General features: G+C 45.4%; 2 protein-coding genes across 3 annotated transcripts in view; one reads left to right on the forward strand and one right to left on the reverse strand.

Moving 5' to 3' along the window:
• KLHL36 (kelch like family member 36) overlaps positions 1–21,956 on the reverse strand; it is a 98,718-nt gene that overhangs the window by 19,852 nt on the left and 56,910 nt on the right. For both annotated transcript variants that reach the window (XM_075765922.1, XM_075765923.1), the window contains 2 exons: positions 17,869–17,961; positions 2,866–3,088 (listed from right to left, as the gene is read on the reverse strand). The gene's annotated coding sequence lies outside the window, so the exon portion shown is untranslated. The remainder of the gene's footprint in view (positions 1–2,865; positions 3,089–17,868; positions 17,962–21,956) is intronic.
• On the forward strand, positions 60–21,706 carry COTL1 (coactosin like F-actin binding protein 1). Its single transcript, XM_010304574.2, has 4 exons — positions 60–339; positions 617–699; positions 10,710–10,867; positions 20,337–21,706. The coding sequence occupies exons 1-4, from the start codon at positions 263–265 to the stop codon at positions 20,445–20,447; spliced, it is 429 nt and encodes a 142-aa protein (XP_010302876.1). The 5' UTR covers positions 60–262; the 3' UTR covers positions 20,448–21,706.

Below are 21,956 nucleotides of genomic sequence, written 5' to 3' on the forward strand. Positions count from 1 at the left end.
GCGCCGGGGCCGGGAGGGGCGGGCGGGGGCAGGCTCAGCGCTCGCCGCGGAGCCATTGGCAGCCGGCGGCGGAGGCGGGCGGCGGGCGGCGGCGGGCTCGGCACTGCGCGGAGCTGCGCGGTGCGGTGCGGCAGCGGCAGCAGCAGCAGCAGCGGCGGCGGCGGTGCCCCCCCCTCCCCTCCCCAGCTCCGCGCCGCTCCGCGCTTCCCCCCCCCTTCCCCTTTCCCCTTTCCCCGGCGCGGCCGCTCGCCCGGCCGCCCCCATGGCCACCAAAATCGACAAGGAGGCGTGCAGGGAGGCGTACAACCTCGTCAGGGACGATGCCACCGAGGTGAACTGGTAGGTGGCCCCCGGCATCCCCCGGACTGGCACCGGTGCGCTGCGATTCCCCTTCTCCTCTCCCCCCTCCCGAAAGGGTGACTTTTATAGACGTTATTCCCCTTCTCCTCTTCCCCTCTTCCTAAAGGATGGATTTTTTTTTTACAGTATATCCTTCCCCACCGCCTCTTTTCCTTTCCCAAAAACTGTGAAATATATTATTCGCCTTTCCTTTCCCCCGTCCCAAAGGGTGACTTTTAAATGTATCATTCCCCTTCTCTTTTTCCCCTTCCCAAAGGGTGACTTTTAAATACAATGGCTCTACAATCGTCCCCGGAGACCAAGGGGTAGACTATGAAACCTTTAAAAGGAAGTGCACAGGTAAGCTCAGTCTTGATTCCTTTGGCACTTTACCGTGTTTCTTGTTACCCGGTGCAAGGGGGGAGAGGATGGGAGAAAACTTGGGTGAACTGGAATTAGTGCTGCTGCTTCCCTGCCTCTGCCCTGTCCTGCACGATTGGGTTTCCAGCCGCCACAGAGTGCAACTCGCTGAAGTCCATAGTCCGGCCGGTCCTTTGTCTCACCCTTAGACTTAAGGTCCTTTGGGCTTCCCCTCCCCGCCCCCGGCCTTTGCACAATTTTTCATTGCTTCTCGGTTATAAACAAGATAAGATGTTTGATTAGCAACGGTCTTCTTGTTTAGCATTGGAGTTTCAAAGCAAAAAAGCCTCAATTTTTGTGGCTGAAAAGATGCAGCCATACAGATCATTCTTCTGTAAATTGTATTCATCGTGCTAAAGTAACTGCAGCTAGAAGGCTGGCTCGGATTTTTTAAGAACAAGAAACCCGAGAAGAGAGCGGTTTTGCCGAAGATGGGCTCAAACAATACAGCACTGAAAACAATTGTGTATGTGGCATTGCACAACCACAACAGTTGCGGCTCTAGGTTTAAACGTGGCAGTTGATTGTTCAACTGTTGGTTGTAGAACATTAACAGGAGAAACAAAGGCTGGGGAAAATGAAAATAAATCGAGGAATATTTAACTTCACCTGATCTTAACTTTTGACGTGTTTTACAAAAGCAAGCTTTGATTTCTCTCAGATTAATTTATAGGGGGGAATTGTGTAGCTTTCCCCCCATCTTGGCTGCTATTTAACAATGTCACCAAGTGACATGAGATATGAAGCATTTGTAACTAATACCAGACTAAAACAAAGCCTAGCCTACAATCAAGCATTATAGTTAACCTATATTTTTAGCATTATGTATCTGTACTGCGAAGGAATTGTGTATTGAGCAGTCTCTCCCTTCTCAAGGTGGGGCTGGTCCCGGAGGCACTGTAGTCAGAGTCCCACGGCTATTAAAATGCCAGTGCCTGTCCAAATTGGTCTGTCAAGCCCTAGGGCTTGGCTGGATTTTACTGAGTTGGAGGGGAGGACTTCCAGTAACTTAAATAAGGACAGGACTGGTCTGATCAGTCAATAAATATCATAGGAGAAAAATATGGTTTAGTCCTTGGAAAGCAGCCACTAAATCAGGACGGTTTAGTCTGCTCTGCTATGACATTTGTAGTGGGGTCTTACTAGGATTAACACAGCTACTCGTTTCCAGCTGTTCTTGAGACCTTTGTAAGGAAAATTCTCAAAGCTGGAAAGAATCCTCTTGTAGTTGATGTCAGAAGAGCTGATGACCTGAACCACGGAACTCTTTCCCACCCAACTCTTCTTAATGGGCAACATAAGGAAAAAAGTAATTCCCTGGCATACGGGGAAACCCAGGGCTCAGCACTTCTGAAGTTCAGGTCAACGGTCTCTAAAGGGTTAGGAGTTTTCTTGGGAGGTCAACAGCTTCAGTATCCGAGTGCAATGTTCTCTGCCTCCTCTTGTGGCCAAGATAACTGAGCGTCTCCAGACATGTGAGGCTTAGAGAGAAACCTTCCCCCTTTATTTTGTCTCCTTGTTTTGAAGGAGTCCATCTCTTATTTTATCTGAACTAGTTTTTGATGTTTTGTCTGGAGTGGCACCCTCTCAAGAACAGTTCCTATCTTCCCTTCTGTAGCGAAGGGAATACTTTTATCGGGTGGCTGAGCAGGCAGAGGGGCTTTGGCAGAGAGCAGTCACCGGTTGGGCTGGGTAGGATGCGTGTAACAACTAATGGAGGCACATATTGCGCTTTGGAATACGGCCAGTTTTGTTTTCTTGCCATCGTTTGCATGTGCCAAACCCTTATTTATAAACAGGGTATTAAAACAGACAGAGTTTAAGGAAGCCTTGTTTTATACCAGCAAAGTGCCAAGCTGGCCCAAATACTGAAGCATTTTTACGGCAAAAAGGAATTTTTGCGTATTTTAGGCATAAGCAAGGCAAGGGAAGAGTTAAATAAAGGGCCTCTGTGGGACAGACTGTGGCCTATTGTTAGCCTTTATTGTGGAGCTAAATCCCTCCACTGCTCCCTTTCCCTCTTCCTTCTCTCCCTCTTCCTTTGGGTGCTCCTGGTGTGGGCCGCTCCTTGGCACACCACGGGCAGGAGGTGATCCTCAAACCCACCTCTGAGCACAGCTGCTGGAGGCAAATTCAGATACAGGGTGCTCGGCTAAGTAAGTGCTGGAAAGGATCTTCCTCCACCCATGAATTACGGTGTGGCAGTTGGAGAAGCAAGAGACGCAAGTTTCGGTGCCTCCATCTGCGCAGCAACCCTTCGCCTGGACCACTAGACGTAGTCAGAAAACAAGGCTGGTGCCAGCAGTGAAGTTAGAGCTTTCCTTCCCATCTGGAAGAAAGGTGCCAAATGTTACTATGAAGTAGAGCTAGTTGAAGTATTTCTACTGAAATACACGCAGTAAAAAAGAGTAGGAAGGGATGGGAAGAGCTGCTAAATATTATTCCTTCCTATTGCTACATCTCTTCCCTCCTGGTCCACGCCCCATCTCCTTCTACATTTTGCTGGAGGGAGAAGAGCTACTATCAATGCGAACAGCTTCGGAACATGTGATTAAAAGATTAAAAAAACTGGCATCAGAATAAACTTCCTTCCTTATTTTGAATTCCTGTTTTGTGAAAAACACTGCCCTGAAAGCCACAAAGCGCTGCAGCTGCCTCTGGTAGAAGCTGAGCATAATTTGGTGGTTGAAGGTGAGAGTGGGAGCTGGAACTGAAAACCTCCGCTTGCAAAGTGTCACCAAGCCCCTCCGTCAGAGCTTGCTCTGTTCTACTTTCTGCACCAGCTATCTCAGTGCCGTTCTGAGTGGCAAACATCTGTGTCCCCTGCTTTCTTTAATAACCATTCTTATTAAAAGCACCTTCGGCATGCGGTACATATTGCTTCCCTCCAGGGCATTGAATTACAGAGCAGGTGGTGCCAGTGTGTGCTAATTCATGTGGCTCTGAGACCAAGAAGGTCTTTTGTAGCAGTTTGGAAGACGTTTGCCTGTGGTGCATATCCCACCTTGTGCAACGACAGGGGTTAGGAAGGGCTGGAGGGGCTTGTTGGTAGCAGGGTTGTATTTTTGCTTTTTCTTCCCCCCATACGCAACCCTTTTCATGCAGACCATGGCCCAACCCATCACTGATTCTGCAAACCTCCTCGGGGAATGAGAGCGGTTGAGGACAAAGGGAAAAGCAAGAAACTGAAATTGCTTCTTTAAATGGAAGTAGTGGTTCCAAAAGACTGTGTTAGAAACCGGGTCTCTGCAAACCTCCAGCAACGCTCTGTGGGCTGCCGTGGAAGGAACGTGCGGCAGACCGAGCTGCTGAGCTCCTGGGGTAGGGAGGTCCGTGCCCTGAGCCAGGAACTGCTGCTCCATCTGGTCTCGTGCGGGTTTCATACCTCCACTGCTCTACTCTCAGATACGCATTGCACGTCAGAGCTACGTGTCACACATCCCAGGGCAGAGGCTTTTTCTTCCTAACGCTCTTTACTAAGCTTTGCGTATCAGCGGAAAAGTTGAGGGAGCTGGATAATCAAACCATCATCCTTGTCCCATCCCACTGTTTGGGGACAAGAATTGCCACTCTTAAAGGAAGAAAACATGGTAAGACAAGCTTCTTCAGTGCCCTTTTGTCCAGGGTCCCAGGCTTACGCTGCAAACACGGCCTGAACTCTGGACTTCAGCATATCAGTCGTGATCATGTGGATGCTGTCAAGGTCTGTCAGGCCACAAGACGACTCAAACGCTTTGGCTGGGAGGTAGTAGACTCTGCTTTAGTCTCAGGCAGTAGTCTTCTCTGTCCTCCAAAGACCAGCCCCAGATGTGCGACCACCTCTCTACCAGCCTATCCCAAAGTCAAGTCAAGGAGGTTGGTTTAAACCGCTGGCACAGTAAAGTCCTGATACGATTAAGAGGTGGCCGCTGGCAGCATTTCCTCTTGCAGTCCTACGTGACGATGAACGTATGGGATTGTATTGGCCTTTGTGTGACCCAGAGAGTCTGGAGACCAAAGTTGAGGACATTGTGTCAGGGTCATTAAAGACACAGTGTAGACACCCCCCCCGTGTCTTCTGGCTAAGGACTGTTTTGGTTGGGCTTAATAGCACAGATTACCTCTGCGTTAAACAAGGACTTAATTCAAGCTTTTGATCCATTTTATTTCACAGTTACAGCTCTTGCATCTGCAGATGGCATGGATCCAGACGTAGCATTAATTTGGCGTTTAGTAGTACGTGCCATCAGTATACTTCTTGAAAAAACAGCTGAGCTGGTGGAGCCAGAAATACAGATAAAGAGTTGAAGGTTATTGTACGGAAGGATGTGAAGGCTCTTGGGGTTTTTTTTTGTTGTTGTTTTTAATTTCAAAGTCTCAGAACTGGGCTGGTAATGCTGTTGTGGAGAAGAGTGGAATGACATGTAACTGAGATGCTGAACTAAAAGTCCAGTCAAAACCAGCTGCTTAAACTCTTGTGTGTGTCAGTAATACCTGACTGCACCAGACAGCTTGCCTCAGTTTCTGCGTTACGAAGCAGCGCAGCATTGCACTGTCTCTGTCTGTGGTTTAATTTTTTTAAAAGCGTGTATTCTGCCATTAAGTAACAGAGAGGTTGGAAGACTGTTTCCCCACCATGCCTGCCACATGTGAACAGTTGTTTTTCAGTGCATCTCTGACAAAAGAAATAATGAGCCTGTTATTTGGAAAGCCCCAGTCCAGATAAATAATTGCAATGACAGCATGAAATGGGATAGTTATTCATGTGCCTGAAAAGATCAGACCAAAACCACACTGTGCGTTCAGCAGGAGGAAGAATGCAAAATTTTTGGTCTGAAATAAATACCCTATAAAATCATTTCTGGTTGACATAAAATATTAGGAAGAGAATAGAAATAGAATCGGCGCTAAGACAAACGCAAGCTCTTTTGGGCTGATGATAATTGTCCTATAAAGCCTGGCCTGTGTATAAAATTTAGGAGCCAAGAGTTGAGAGATCACCAAGATTATACTGGCACCTTAGGTTGTAGGAAAGATTTGTAAAAGTGCACGAGGACATATAATGAGATAGGTGCTTATCTGTATTTGGCTACATCTTAAGTTGCTAAAATGAGCTTTGTAAATCAGTCTCCTACTGGTTTTGTTTTTCCTCTTCAACGTTCACCGTGCTTGCTTTCCCTGAGTATCTATTTAAAGGAAGACCTGGGGCCATTGGTGGCTTATGGGAATTTCACGCCGTTCCCCTGCCCCTGTGCCCTCCCCGCTCGCTGTGAAAGTCCTGTTCTTGGGAGGGCCAGCTGAAATGGCACGTGTTTGACAGCGATCTCCTGGCTGCCACTGTCCCTTGCAATGGACAGGAGATTGTTTTACGGAATATTCTCATTCATTTTTGTGGGAGTAACGCATGAGGTCGAGTTCTGCACTGAAATAGTAACTAAGTCTTTGCATTCCGTTTAGTTTTGTGATGCTTAATTAAAATAGCATGGCTGTGGGTCTGCATTTTGCCATCTAGTGCTAGGCACAAGAGCAGGTAAAGAAAAGAAAAGCGTTGTATCTTTTGCACACCCTTTTTTTTTGGCGCCTGCCTGGCCCTTACTTCTGGCCAACTAATGCAACTGTTCCTTCCTTCAGGGAAGGAGAACAAAGATTAGCCGGATCCTCTGTTTCCTCCCACTGTGCACTCCAGTAGATACCCAGGTCAGGAGAGGGACCACTACAGGACCTCTCTCACTGGGGTAGCAGCAACTCATCCTGATGAAACACTGCTGGTGGCTTACCTGGACCAGAGAAAGCCAGACAAGTCAGCGTGGGGTCATCCTCCCCACGCATTTGTGTCCCAAATACCCTGTACTCACGTCAGCCACCCCGGGTTACATGGAAAAGGTTTGGTGCCCCAGTTACAGCATGCCCTGTGGTTATGGTCCAGAGGTCACACATTTCGTATTTGTCTTTTAGATGACTTAATGAACATGTCTGAACGGTGCAAGGCAGCATTGCATCAGAGATATACAGGCTTTGGTACAGGGTTAAAGAGGTAGGGAAGGTTTTCTGTCTGCACTTCCAGGCATGTGACTACAGGGTGAACTGAAGAGGTAGAAAATTGACAAATTAATCTAAAATGAATCCAATTGCAACAAAGAAAATAAATCCTTCGTGAAACCTGTCACATGCCATCAGTAATTCATTGTTGGACAGACCACAAAAGGAGATCATTCCATCAGCTGCCTTGCTGTATGTGACCTTGATTTAGCCGGCAGGTGAAGCTGGGAGCGGTGGCCTTACCTTGGCATATCTCTGGCTTGGCCATTCAGAGCCGTAAGACTAAGAACCGTGAAGCTCTTGATGGTGTATTTCTTTCCTGCAGCTATTATCGCTTACTGATGAGTCAGTGCGTTTTAATCTAATGGGGAATTTTTTAGTACAGCTGAACCAAAGGGTTTGAGTGGATGAAAAAGAGGACAATACCATCAAGAAAATCTCTGCAGCTTGGCATCAAGCTTTGTTGACAGCCAAGGGCAACTTAATCAGTTATTTGGAAAATCCTGCCTACTGATAAATAAAGGATTTGGGAAAAATACTAAGCAATGCTCATTAAGGCATTCATTGTATTTTTCATTGTTTGTATAGCCCTATTGTCTTGCTGTACCAATGTAGTTAAAGGACTAGTGATATTAGTAGGAATTAACGTTGTTAATTCCTGCTGTTTGTAACTTGTGAGATCTTCTCAAATAAAGCTCCTATTTCCATTCTACCCAGATCAATTATTTGCTTCTCTCTGCCCTGAAATTCATGGCTTAGTGGCTAGGAAGGTGGTTGCATACAGCTAGGCAGGATTTCCTCTTTCAGAGGAAATCTACTGTCTCTCTATGATTTGTTAGACTCCCACACCCCCCAGCAATTCCTAAACCCACTGTAAGTCCTTTTCTGTGAAAATGGATGGGGGAGTGTTTGATATTAATGCCTGGAGATTTCTAGGGGAGTTGGCACCAATGGCATTGATGACTTCCAGTGCAGCAAGGTGATCTGGCAGGGTAGAACTGATTAACTCCGAAAGAGGAAATCTGGGAGTATAAAAGAACTTGGGTTTTGATCCTGTTATCACTCTGAACATGCTTCAGACTAATTGCGAAACTCAACCACTTCTGCTCAGGGATTTTGACCTGCAGTTTGAGGGGCTCAAAGCCAGGCTGAACTAGTGCTAAAAATCTCCATGCCTGTCCCTGTTGCCCTTTTAGGAAAAGAGACACGTTAATTGCTAAGGGCTCCAGTTCCCATTCCCTCTTGACTTTATCGGCAGCTGCTGAAGTGCTCCTCGGCCACGGCAATTCACAGCCTGGCACATCAAATTAAAGCGTCGCATGTTGGTAGTTTATATTAAATACACTGGACTGAAAACTGGCAGCTGAAGAGCCAGTTCTGCCTACTGTGGGGATACAACCTCCATGGGCAGGCAGGAGGAGAAAGCACGCAGCTCGGGTGTAACCATTCAAGCCCCCACAAGTAAACCTGCCCCAGGTAGATTCTGCCCAAGACGGTGACTCAGAGCCCCAGATCTAACTAAAGTTGCTCATTAAACTTACTGGGACTTAACTTGATGAAGTAAGAGTTGCTCATAGTCACTGAGTAGTAGGTGATCTAATAGATAAAAGCCCACATGGAATTGCTGGCTTTGGCTCTCCTCGGTGCTGCTGATGAAGCTGCTTTCAGACAGGACCGGAAAGCACTCAAACTCTTCTGCTGAGAAGCAAATCCAGCTGGTGCCAGTGATCTGTGGGTTCATGTAAAATTAAAGTTCATGCTGACAGATAAATTCCTCCAACTTCCTCTCTACGTTGCTATGAAAAAGCACTGCAGAAAAACTTGGAATTCTTCACCTTCATTATATTTTTGCATTATTTTTATTATAAAGGGGCATATTCCAAAGCAGTCTTCAGGGTCTGTAGCGGCCTTTGGTGGAAGGGGCAGGGATGAAAACCCTACATAGTCAAGGTGGAAAGCGATGGGTCCATGGGAAGGGCTGTGACACGGTTACAGTAGAGTAGGGGCCAGGACTTGATGACATTAAAGTCCCTTCAGCACTGGGTTCCCATAGGAACCACAGTACAATTCTTAGCAGAGCGTGGCCTCCTTTACTGTCAGATCTGGGAAAGCAAGGTTTTTTCATAGAACCGTTAATAGTAACGTTAGGGGATTTACTGTCTCTCTTCACCTTGGGTATTTCCTGGCTGTCGGTTCATTTATGGTTCTAATCAATCTTGGGAAGAGGATTTACTGTCAGAAACAGGAGTGTCTCTGTGCGTTTCTTGTACTTGCCAGTAATAGAGTATCAGAGAGTTTTGTGTGCCGGCACTGTTGATACACATGACTGTTACTCTCCTTCCAAAGATCCATCTGGATTTTTCTTTTGCATAACATTTCTCTTTGTTTCAATTTTGAAGTCTTCAGAGGAATTTGTTTTAAACACTGTACTGTCTCGCACACACCCTTACATATATTTTCCAGTTTTCCCCAGTAGTTCTCTGTCAGTGGCAAAAAAGTACATATAGAACAAAATAGGGAGAGCATAGGTGGGTTTTTTCCAGATTTAAAAACATTTTATCTTTTATCAAGGGGAAGTTGTCTTTACTCACACTCTGGCAAAACAAAGTGTTAAAGAAGCTCTGAGATCTGTCAGCTTTCAGAGAGCATCCCACTTTTTTTGTATTGATTTCTAGCAGCTTATTTTCTGAGGATGAGCAATTTAGAGTTGCCTCTCCCCTATCCCCGGAGGAACTGGGGCAGCCCTGACCGTTCACAGAGCGTGCTGTAAAGGATCCAAAGATGGGGATGTTGGCAAACGTTGCTACACCTGGAGCCTGCGTTTTCACCTGGCAGTAGTCAAGACAGCAAATAACTATAAAACATGCTGAACTGGTCACAACAAGTGCAACCAGGATTAACATGATTCTTTTCAAGCAGCGAGTTTGTTCTTCTATTTTGAGTCATCTCATTTCATTTAAAAGGTCTTGAGTGACCTTTAACAGATGAAGTAGCTATGATTAGGTATATTCCACGATTGCACAACTGTCCATCTGCTCTGCTTTTCTGCACAATCCTGGTTGAAGGCTCCAGGATCGTACATGCCACCGAGGCTTGGGGATATGAGCGGATGGTATCACACGCTGTCTAAGTGCCTGTGATCATGAAGGCGTCCAACTGCCTCGGTTCATGAGTCACCCTGCAATGAAGGAATGAACTCTTCAAGACAAGAGTTTGCAAGGTTTTTACACATATGGCCAGACTAAATAACTCCAGTCTGGCGTGTTATAGCAGAAACCAGCTGTGAAACAAAGATCAGAACAGTTTTAAAATCCAAGGCCTTTGGAAGGAGTAGAAAAGCACATCTGGGGAAGTAATTGCAGATTTTTCTTTTGCTCCTTCTTCTCCCCTCCTTCTTGTAAACTCATACCACAAGTGAGCCAGAAATGTTGCTGAAGGGAAGGAGAGGAAAGGATCAGATTTGCACAATGGCCATTTTCTGGGTATATGTAATAAAATGTGACCCCAAGCCTGCCGTCCTCTAACGAGTCGCTGGGAAATCACTTTCTTCCCTTCTTGACCAGTAACCTGCAGCTGAATGTCACTGAGGTTAGCTCTGTGCTCTTGAGCTGCCTGTTGGCTATGTTTTAGCCATTTCCAACTTACTAGCAGCACACTGATGTGGCATGGGGTGGCCGGCACAGCCACATTCCTCCCAGTAGCTCTGAGCACCCCAGGAAGAGGCAGACCTAACACTGGCAAAGTGCACCTTGCCAGTGGAGGGCATGTGAGCAGAGCCCCTGTATTGCCCTGTTCATCCAGAACGACGCTATTGTAACACAGGATCAGTGCCATGACGTGGTCTTTGAGAGCGATAGTCTCACCCCGGAAAATGGTAAGGCAGGGATGTTTCTGTTTTCAATCACTTTACCCTCGTTGCTTTGTCTCTCCAGATGATGTTCGATTGTTTGGCTTTGTCCGATTCACCACCGGCGATGCCATGAGCAAGCGAGTCAAGTTTGCCCTCATCACTTGGATTGGAGAGGATGTCAGTGGCCTGCAGAGAGCCAAAACTGGGACCGACAAGACTCTGGTCAAAGAAGTAGTACAGGTAACCTCCTCCTTCTGCTTCTAACCGCCAGTTCTCATCATTTTTAGCTGTACAAACACCAGCAGGAGGTAAGAGAGGGGGAAGGACTGGATCATCCTTCAACTTAGTAGTTAATCCTTTAAAAAGAAGATGGTTTCCTATTGCCTGTCTTCCTACTAGGAAGACTTAACACCTTTGAGCACTCAGGCATAAAGAAGCACCTTTGAGCTTAAGGCCGTCTTAACTATTTCATGAAGAGGGAATATATGAGCTCCCCTCCTTGTCAGCATTAAGATGTTTCCCATCTCCTTCCTTGATATGGAAATAACATAATATTGAATGGTAGAGAACAAGGCAGTATTAAGTTAAGCAGGCAAAATTAAACAGAAAAACCCACACCCTTGTTTAAACTTTTCTCTTGAGGCCTTTTGTCTCAGCACAATGAATTCGTGGACCTAATCAACTAAAGTCTGAAGTCCCTATCAGTACCAATTAACTAACAGCTCTTAATAGCTAACTAGATTTGAATAGTCTTCTGTTTGGTTTTGGGCGTATCAGGAAAAAAGAGAAGTGTGCTTAGTACACACTTTGGAAGGGCTTCACTTGAAGTTGTCTGCCCCAACTGAGCTTATCATTTAACTCTGTCAAGGCCTCCCAGGGCACTCTGAGCTGGGCTTGCTGTGTCGGGCTCCAGGCTCAGTCCAAGCGAGTGAAAACAAGCAACAGCCCCAAGTGAAGTGAATTGTGGAAGCCGCAAAGAACTGCCGCCAAAAAGCTGACTGCAACGGAGAAGATGCTAACATTTAGCATGTTTCCTCTGAAGAAGTATTTAATGCAAGATTAGCTTCTCCAACTAAATCTAGGGCCAGCTCTCCAATGCCTGAGAAATGGTCTTTCTTGTGCACTTGAAGAACAGGCTGACCATTGAAACAATTTCCCTCAATAACTGTTCTTGCCTATGGAAAGAAATCTCCCAACAGGACAATATGAAGGATGAGAATGAAGTCCCCCTCAATTCACTGGTAGTTTGTATGATACATAAGATTATATTTAGATAAGAGGCATGAAGAATAGAATAAATTCACATCCTTCCAGAAGATAAGCACTGGTCCTAATGTTTCAAAATGATAACTACGCAGAGGGGTCCATTCTGAAAAGAAACTTCTATAATGACACCTGAGAGACAGGGAAGCAAATCTCTGTTCATGTGAAGCAGCTGAAACTGCGTAATTGTAGCTGAAGATGAAATTATAGAGTACTAATCAATGACTCATATAAGAGTTACTAAGCCCAAGATTTTTTAAAAAATATGTTTAGACAATTTATTTCTGTTGAGTTGAATAGCATTCCTGAATGCTGTTCTAAGATCTGTCCCTCAGGTCTGTTAAATATAATTTGCAATTTCACTTGTTTCATCTTTGATTAGTAGTGTGTATGCATTAATAATCTGGTGGAACATCAACCATTCTTGGCTGTTACTTAAAAGCTTTCATATTCCAATTAATCTGTACTACAATATGAAAACTATACAACTTGTGCTTAATACGCTTTTTTTGAACAACCATGTCTATAACCCACTCCACAGCATTTCTGAATGTAATGTCAATGGTGATCTCCTCTCCATTAGAAATTATCTTGACAACTATTTTGAATAGTTCTACATGTGCAGCTGAATCCCTCTGAGTGGAGTGGGATAAAAGCAGAACTATTTTCTTCCTTTCATGCATGTAACCTTGCAGATAATCTGTCAAAACAAAAGAGGACAAGGAAGTCCAACTGAAATTTAGTGGAGGGAATTTATCCCAGAGCAATTTCACTCTTGACCTTCAAATACATTCCGAGTCACCCCACTGTTTCTGATTTTTACAGAGATTATTTGAGATGTGAGTTATATGTAGAAAAACACGGTTGGTTGTTTGCTGTCATGATAAAATACAGAACTGACTTGGTGTTGGTTCATCATTTGGAATAAGGAGTACCCTAAAGTGGGAATTTTTTTCTTTACAAGCCCTGACAAGAATCTAGGCTATTGATGCAGTTTGGCACTCTGCAGTTTTACTTGTGTGCATGATGCGTAGATGCATTTACCCTGTGCGACATGGCTCTCCTTCCAAGGAAGTGTGGCACAAGGAGGCTTCGTCTACAGCAGATAACAGCTTTGATTTTTGTGATCTATAGAAGTGATTGGTTGGGATTCCAGAACAACAGCTCTTCGGTCTGAGAAGTCCTCAGTAACTCTTGAAGGGCTCTCACTATCTTGTAATATTTGCAAAAGCCAACTGCAGCTCGCTCTTCAAGATCAAAGCTCCGGTGTGAGGGGAGGCCTGCTTTATAGTCTCTGCTGTGTCGTAGATACATTGATGAGCTATGGTTGAGCTCTGCTCAAAGCCGAATAAATGCCAATAAACGTTGTTCTTCCACCGAGACACTCAAAGTGAAAGACAGTCAGCTTGAATACTGCCTGGCGAGCAAAACCCACCATGTTGCATCTGTAGAATAAAGCGTGTTCACACACGGTGATTATTAACGGTCTCCTAGAAGCACCTGCCATAAGGAAAATGTAGGGGATATTAACTGTTGAAGAGTAGATTATGGGCTTGTGAACAAAAGGATGAAATATTATAAAGCAAGGAGAGGAACTGGGTTGCCCTCGCTTTTGTATTCCTCCCTTGGAAGGGGGAGCAGATGCTGTGAAATCTATAGGGAGGTGGCTTGGGAAGAAATGCTGATAGTCAGCAGAGGAGGTTGCCAGAAAATCTCTCAGGAAGAAAGGACAATTGATTTTTAGCTGTAATAACTGTAAAATTACAGGGATGGATCTCATCTGGTGCAAATAGCCGTAGTTCTCCTGATCTGTACTAGCTGAGAATCAGATCTTCTTGCTTATTTGGGACTATCCTTATTACCTCTTTAATGTTGTTGGAAAATGAGGATTGCATTTATTTTGGATTGTAGAAAAATGCATTTTGCGTCTAAGGAACATTCAGCGGCTTTTTTCCCACAACCATTTATTTTCTATCCTTTCCTCTTTACTTCAGCTGGAAATCTTGGATCAAGCCTGTGACCTGGTCCAAGTAGTTCAGCTGAGAGCAGGTTAGAAGTAAGGTCTGGATGGGGAACAGGTATTTATCTATATCTTCTTAAGGGTATCGCTAAGTACTAATGTGTGCAGACTTTCCTCTGGAAATGGAGACACGGAGCAAGGTGATGCAGTATCCTGTCTTTTCTCCACTGAGCTTCTGTCTAGGCCAAGGACAGACCAAGGGTTGGGGGTAGCACACAACGCCCCATGCTTTGCAGACTGTTGCTTAAGATGTTTGGGAGTTCATTTCTGGGGTACAGTCTAAACATAGATCTAGAATGGTCTAAACTTAACAACTGGGGAACTTTATGAAACAGTAAGCCAGGATGACTTAAACTACAAGGCTGCATCTATTTTGTCATCAGCAGTAGTGTGTCGTACCTCGTGCACGTGGGTGCACTGGCAGGTGCTTACAGCGAGCCACACGCGCAGAAGACCCCACAGCACCCTCTGCACAGCTGCAGTTTGGTGACTGTGAGCCACAGTTGTCATGCCAAGGTTGTACTCAACTGCCAGTAGATACCAGCTGAACGGAAAGGCATTGGGCATATTTTCTACGTGGCTACAGAGGACATCATCCAAAGCTGGTCTTAAACTCATGGTTTATGTCCCTGGCAGTAAGGATGGTTCTGCCTTTTACCTCCTTTATATGCTGAAGCTGTGGCTCATTCAGCCTTAGTACAAATCCATCCAGGAGACTCTCTGCTCTGAGGGCTGTTGTTTTGACCTCTTTTATTTCAGAGGCCCAGGAGAAACCGGTCAGTCAGTTTAAGCCCAGAAATCAAGGCTATTGTAAGCTGCTTGTCATGGCTAGGAACAGCTGCCAGCATGAGGTTCAGTTCAGCCATAAAAATTCCTGCAAGGTGAAACCTGGCAGCTGTGGGTTTTAAGTACAGGAGCGTCAGGCTTTCCAGTGAATGGCCCCGTTCACTTTGAGGAGAGGCAGAAATGGGATGGGACATTTTCTTCCAGTGAGGACAAACCCAGGCACAACAGTTGTGGGGCTGGGAGCGGCAACCAGTGCTGAAGTGGTCCAGTTTTGATGTAAATGCTGAAGAACTGAAAACAGGACTTGGTTTCCCCCTGCGTGTTGCTTCCTCTCTCTGAACTTGTGGCCCTTCATGACTGCATTTCCTTCCAGGAGGTTTTAACCCTTCATTAGGCAGCGTGGAGGTCTTTTTCCTGACGGGACTGAATTCCCCTGCAGGGCTGTCTCAGCAAAGGGACTGCCCAACCTTTGCCAGTTTGTCTTATTTTCCATGAATTTTGACTCTTCTCTGTTTTCTTCAGCACTCCTGCCCCCACAAAGTCATGTGCTCTATTATTTGCCTAAATCATATTCAGGGTAAAACAGCTCTGTTTCTGTAAGCAAATATTTCTGGCATTTTATTCATTATTATTTCTGGTGAGGAATTTGCCTGACTTCAGTGATGTCAACAAGTTTATTGAGTTCCTGCTTTGGAGCTCACGGCCAGATCTTTTTTTGTTCACCTTTCTCTTTTCCTCTGGATTCCTCATTGCAGTGATGCTGGTACCTTATGAGCAGGACCACTTCTGGGGTTACTGTCCCTGATCTCAGGACAGATACATCACATATAAGTCCATGTATATGCATTAGGTTTCTCGTGTTAGTAGAGTGGCCTAGGCAGAAGATGGTTTAATAGCTTTGTTAGAGGCAGTCGTCTTCTGCAGAGAGCAGAAAATCAAACTCATAGGGTAACAACAGCTACGTTATGGTGGCTTTGAGACAGTCTTTCTCAGGAAAGTGAGAGAGGTCCTGCTGGGAAGGCAAACAAAATTGTTCTTTTTGACTGTTTTTCCTATTATGGTTTACTGTAATGACCATACCAAATGGATATGGATTTGTAAGAACTCCTAGTCCTTCCTAGTCTAGGGAAGGTGGTAACTTTATAAGTAACTTCTTCAGGCCAGAATAAGCAGCTTCTCATCACCCCCCATCTGACACACAGGCCTGTGACTTTTCCAGTGGGATGCAGCACAGATAGGAAGAATTTGCAGATCAGCTGAAATGTAGTTCCCATTGCTGAGAGATGTGTTTGCCAGAGGTTTGGGCTGGCTTCTCCCAGTGGCTGGAACTGGTCCATGTAAAAATTGGCAAAGAGTACATTTGAAGAGAGGGGTTTTGCTGATAGCTTGGACTCTGACAGCTGATCGCAGGACCAGGTTTGGTGTAGCCAGAGTGGAGGGCAGTGGTACTGTATTGCTAGGGGCGCTTGTCACTTCATAGCTCTCCTTGTACTCAGAGGAGCCCTGCTAGAACATACCTCTGCTGCAGCCACAGGACATGTCCTTTCTTCTCCATAACCGCAGGTCTAGGACTCATACCATGCTGGAAAAGCAACATGGGAGATGTCATCTCCTCTGTATTCATCTGCACTGAAAATACGATGACCAGCTGATGGGAGTGGTGACATTAGAACTGAGGATTTTGAACATCAGTGGAGGCTGCTGCAAGCCCCAATATAAATAAAAACAGCAAGAAGCTGCTGAACTACCTGGCACCGTCCCCAGCTGCTAAGAACCCAAGTGTCTGTAGACGACACAAGGATTTTCCTTCTGGCTTCAGGCCTGCCCATGCTGGGATTTATAAGGGCCTCTGCAGACCTTTTTGGTACAGTATCTGCACCAGGCAGATTTTCCCTTGGCCAGCTTAGGGAAATTTTATGGCCCCATATGCTAAACATTCAGGGTCTGGAATAGGAAGAAAATCTACTCCACCCTTCCCCCCCCCCCTCCAAAGTTGTCTGGAAGAGAAAGGCTGGACTGAGCTTGCTGCACAAATTTCATGCTTCCCAGGGAGAGATGCAGGCTCAGTTTTTGCAACCTGACCTGCGTGGTTGGAGCCCTTTTACCTGTGCAGTGTTGCATGGGGGTTGACGAAGGGGATTGGATTGCAAAATTGTAACCCTCTGCTATTCAAACAAAAAGTGAAGCATGTGCGAGGTAGATAGATTGAAGAACCGTGAGTAAACCTTACTTTTTATGTGATGTTCAATGATTTGAGAGGCAAAGCAAAGAGACTATGGTCACTGTTGTGTCGTGAGAGTGATAAAGATAAATGGCATCATTGTTTTTGTTATCTGTAGGCTGCTGGTGACTCTGGGGTGAATACAAAGGCTGGAATTCATTGGCAGGGCTTGCTGCTGTTGTAAAACGCTTGGGGACAGGGGGAGGAGAAGAGAAGAGGAAGTGGAGGACGTAAAATGAAGACACATGTCAGCAAAGTGAAGGCCCAAGCATCAGAGTTATGCCCTGTGCCTTAGGCACCTATAACTGTTCTGCAATTTTCTTGAAAGGCATTAGATAATGGTATGTGTGAGAGAAGAGAAAGCGGAGACTTTCCCCATCCCAGGCTCTTAAGGGCAGAAAGAAAATCTGGTGACAGAACAGAAATCTGACTGAAGTCAGATGCCCGTTGGCATTGCTGTTAGCCACTTGAAGCTAGGCTCCCTCCTGGTGCTTTGCAGGAGCCGGTTTGCTATGATCGGTTATGTATAATTGCAGATGACAGTCACACCGAATAAGGACCATTGCCTGGGTTAGCTACCATCAGACCCGATTATATCAGTTGGGAGTAGTTTTATATTCTGGCAGTTTCAGCAGGGACAAAAAAAGAGTGAACTCTGGATAAGATGGCCCTAGGCTGAAAAGTGCTGCTGTTGATCGTGAGAGCCCAGTCTCCTTATCTGAGAGCCAGAGTCCCTCCTGTCTTCCTGCCCTGATGACACAAGAGGCATTTTCAGCTGTCTCTAAAATACTTACATGCCTCCCTTCACCTTACAGTTTGCACCCTAAACAAATCTTTACCAACCTCAACCCCAGAGACCTCAAACAGTGAATTCAGAGCAATGAGGGAGGCTATGGCTGAAGAAGGCTCAAACAGGATATTGAAAGCAGGAGTCCAAGGCAGAAAACTCACCAAAAGCATCTTCTCTCCTTTGGGGCCAAGCTTGATGAAACATCGTGGTGGGTAAGAATCGGTGCGAAGAACCAGAGAAGTGCCCGACAGCACCTGCCAGCAGAATGGAGTAAAGCAAAGAGTTATTAATAGCAGTGACCCAGATTGCACTGCGAGGGCACAAATCTGGCACAAGAGGTGGCCCAGTCAGCTCAAAGGATATGAAAGAGTGGCTGGGAACATAACCCGTGGCCAACTGCTAGGGGGAGATTGTTCAAACCTTGTAAGATGTTTCGGTGGCATTGACATGAAATAGTGACTGGTGCCCACAGATCATCACCCAGGAATCATCTGGGTAACTGTCTGGTTGAGAAGACATTTGAGTAATTATAATTACTTTGTGGTACATATAATTTAGCTCCCCGCTGTTCATGCATGAGTGCACTTCCAGTTTTAATTTCAGAATCAGCTGGATTCTGCAAAGTGGGCATTGAAGGAAACCCGCCCCACATTTATAAAATACACACATTTTTCCATGGAATCCCTGTCGGAAATTATTTTATGGACCTGCCCCAGTCCTCACTAAAGTCAAGGCAAAGACTAGCACTGAAGTTGTGTGGTCCTGGATAATCTGTTTCCTGAGTTGAGGAAAATTTGTTAAACCTGTTAGCACATAGAAAAGAAATTTAAAAGGCTGAGCTCAAAAATCTCAGTGAGCATCAAACAGTTGAAAATCATTTGTTTGTTCTTAGCAAGAGCTGAGCTTTGCAAAGATCTCACACCGGAGATCTGGAAGTAGGACACTTGTGAGCATGACCAAATTTGATGTTTTGGGCGGTTTGCCTCTTCATTTCCCACCTTAAAAAAAAAAAAAAAAATTTTTTTCTCTAAATAAGCAATTTCTTTCCCTTTTCCCTGAACCCTGCTGAGACATGGATGAATGCCTGCAATGTCTGTCTGTCCTCACACCAGAAAAGCTGACCATTGAAGCATGGAGCAAAATGGTGCCGTGAAGCAGTTGTTATTCCTCAGGACTTTGTCTAGCTGTTGATAAACTAAAGCAGAGCAGACAAGGCGTCTCATAGCTGCTATAAGCTTCCTCCCCCTATACAACTCTTCAGCAGTGAGGATTTCCTACAGTGTGAAACAGGATCAGCCGCAGCCTGGGAGACTGGCGTGGGGGAGGGAGCCGGTTTGCTCTCCCTTCCATTTTTTCCACTGCATGAAAAGAGGTGCTGAGGCTCTTTCAAGCAGAATCCTTCTCCACCCCCTCCTCTACCCGACTCTGATCCCAAACTGAGACCCTTGAGACGTTGCCAAATAAAGAGTGCTCCCATGGCTTAGAGTCTGAAACCAATTAGAAACCCCCCCTCCCTTCCGCGGTTGTGCCGGGGCTGTTCCAGCGCTGGGGAGACCTGGACGAGATGACTGCTTCTCTCTCAAATTATTGCCTGAATTTCCCAGGCAGCCTCTGTCACCTTTTGGGGTGCTCGCTGGCTTTCCTGAGCCGTTGCAGCAGGGCTGTTGGGATTTTAATTCATTTTTCTGTCGTCCGTTTGTCCCTGGCCATGCAGAGTGCCATGGATGCTCGTGTTTCTCACGCTGCTAAAACCTCTGCGGGTTGGGGGGAAGGGAAAGACACATGCAATGATGTTTTCAGTTGTGGTTAGGAAGTGAGGGAAAATGCTAAAGCAAGAAGCAAATCTGCATATTTGCTTAAATGGCTGTGCACACACATGCCTGCTAACCTCGCTATGAGGCAGGAGGGACGACCCCTCCGAAGGAACAAATCCCTGACTGTAGTGACACTGCTGTGACAAGTGCCCTAAAGGCACCGTGGGATCCCAATCACAGCGTTATGTTCTGAGAAAGGTTTTCTCTGTTCACAACCTCACATCACAGCACGCTGCCGTGGGCTTGCCCAGCTCCCGTAAGTTGCAAAGAGCATTCAAGCAGCCAGATAGCTGCACTGCAGCACACAAGTGTATTAATAAAGTGTGTCCTTAAAGGTCATTTTGGATCATTAGACCACAGAGCATAGTGGAGCCTATTAAGAACGCCAGCAGCCTGTCTAGTGTGGTATCTTGGTTTTGGCCACAATGTGTATTAGATAGTTGAGAGGATGAGTCAGTAAATCTACTGAAGCAGACTTATTTGCTCCTAGTACCATCTGCGTGTTACTCGATCTTGAATCAAAGCATCCTCCCATCAGCCGGTGGGGTACGGTCCTGTAGTGTCCTTTGCGTAGGCCAGGATCAGGTCTCACAGCCAGTGACTGTAGAAATAGAAATATAAAATTTCTCCGGGTTAAGTCTTGGGTTTTGCCATCACTAGTCTTCTATCTCACCCACAGCTTTCTGTTTATCATCCTACCACAGTAGATAAAGGTATACGGCTCATGCAGCCACAGAAGTTGGATAACGCTTCTTTATTCAGGTACGTGGACAAGTGTCTCTTTTTTTAACACACTTTTTCTTTATCTCTTGCAGAACTTTGCCAAAGAATTTGTGATCAGTGACCACAAAGAGCTGGATGAGGATTACATCAAGAACGAGCTGAAGAAAGCAGGGGGGGCTAATTATGATGCACAGACTGAGTAAATGCACGAACCTCTTGGCACCATCACCTGGATCTCAAAGGGAGGGGAAAGGCACAACAAATTAACATAACTGAGAGATGAGGCAACTGAAATCCCCAGCTTTCTGTGTGTGCACCTAAGAACTTCCTTTCTTTGCATACAGCGGACTTCTATTTTCCATTCCATCTCATGAAACAGCCCTCTCTGGGGTTCTGATTTTTTTTTCTTCCCCACTTTTTTTACTCATAACTCTGTCTGTGTTCTTGCATCTGAGGAATTTAGGTTTGACTCTGCTTTGGTCCTATTCAGCATTGTGTTCATAGAGGCTTGCCATTGTGTCCTTCGTATGCATGCATGTCTGTGTGTTTTAGTTGGGCTCAACCTGGTTTCTGAGGGGAGAGAGTTTTGGAGGAGTTCTGAACATCCATTATTTTAGTCTTTTTTTTTTAATTTGTTCTCACTGATATGCTTGGGAATAATTTTTTTTGCTGTTCTAGTCTCAGATCAACTTGGGTTGACTTCACTCAAACTTTGATTAAATTGTCTAAGCTTCAATGTCCAGCTGAGATGTTATCTAACAGCTTAAACAACAAAGCGAACAAACAAAAAAGTTCAACTCTTAATAAATGGGAATAAATTTGCCTTAAACATTGCTTGACAGTTGCTATGCTATGTGCTGCATCTCTACCCCTCCCTCTCAAAAATAAGATCCAACATGATCCGAATGTGGGGGTTTTGTTGTTTTTTGGAGGTATCATGGCACAGTAAACTGAGGGGCTTAGAAATGTCTGGACACTTGTTCACTATTTTGTGTACGTTGGTCTCTGGGTTTGTATTTGACTTTCCTAATGCTGGGGCTCAGGAGGTGAAACTGAAATGCATAGAATTCCTTTTTAAATGATGTCTGCAAAAATAGTAGCCGCTGAATCCTAGCAGCCTTCTCTGCCCATGTCCCCCCTGTTCTTTTGCAGTTAAACACAACATCTCCAGTTACTTGGGGCCTTCAGGCAGTGAACCATCCTGCAGCTGGGACCGAGGGATGGAGCAGGGCAGCTCTGTCCCAGTCAGGATGAAACATTCAACAGCAGAAGCCCAGAGATAACCTGGGCACAGTTTGTTTGGTACCAGATTGTTTGTTTGGGGGGCTTTTTTGTATGGCTTTTTTTTGTTCCATCGAAGGTCATTGTCCCCAGAATTATGTGTAGGGGGAAACTGTGTTGTACTGGGGCTTGGGAGTCAGCGCTATAAACCCATTACAGAAATAAATGTTTTTCAAGAACAGTTCTCAGCGACTTTGTTTTTCTTATACCTTCCCTGCAACAAGAAGCCTATATTTAGGAGGTCTCTTAATCCTGGGTGTAAGGCTTTGAGCTCTTGCAATCTTGGTGCTATTAGGAGAATTAAACACTGGCTTAAATGTAAAATGATCTCAGTGCCTGCAGCCCTTGTCTGCTCGTTTCTGCTCTGAAAGGCAGAGGTGACCACAGTGCATCTGACACACTTTTTGTGCAGCAGCTCTACATCTAAATTT

Source organism: Balearica regulorum, chromosome 13, assembly GCF_011004875.1.
Source record: "Balearica regulorum gibbericeps isolate bBalReg1 chromosome 13, bBalReg1.pri, whole genome shotgun sequence".
NCBI lineage: Eukaryota > Metazoa > Chordata > Aves > Gruiformes > Gruidae > Balearica > Balearica regulorum.

Bases quoted from the DNA above. Each gene is read 5' to 3' on its own strand.
- COTL1 (XM_010304574.2), top strand. From the start codon at position 263: ATGGCCACCAAAATCGACAAGGAGGCGTGCAGGGAGGCGTACAACCTC. The intron at 340-616 runs GTAGGTGGCCCC...CCCTTCCCAAAG, and splicing joins GATGCCACCGAGGTGAACTG to GGTGACTTTTAAATACAATG. The intron at 10,868-20,336 runs GTAACCTCCTCC...TATCTCTTGCAG, and splicing joins TGGTCAAAGAAGTAGTACAG to AACTTTGCCAAAGAATTTGT.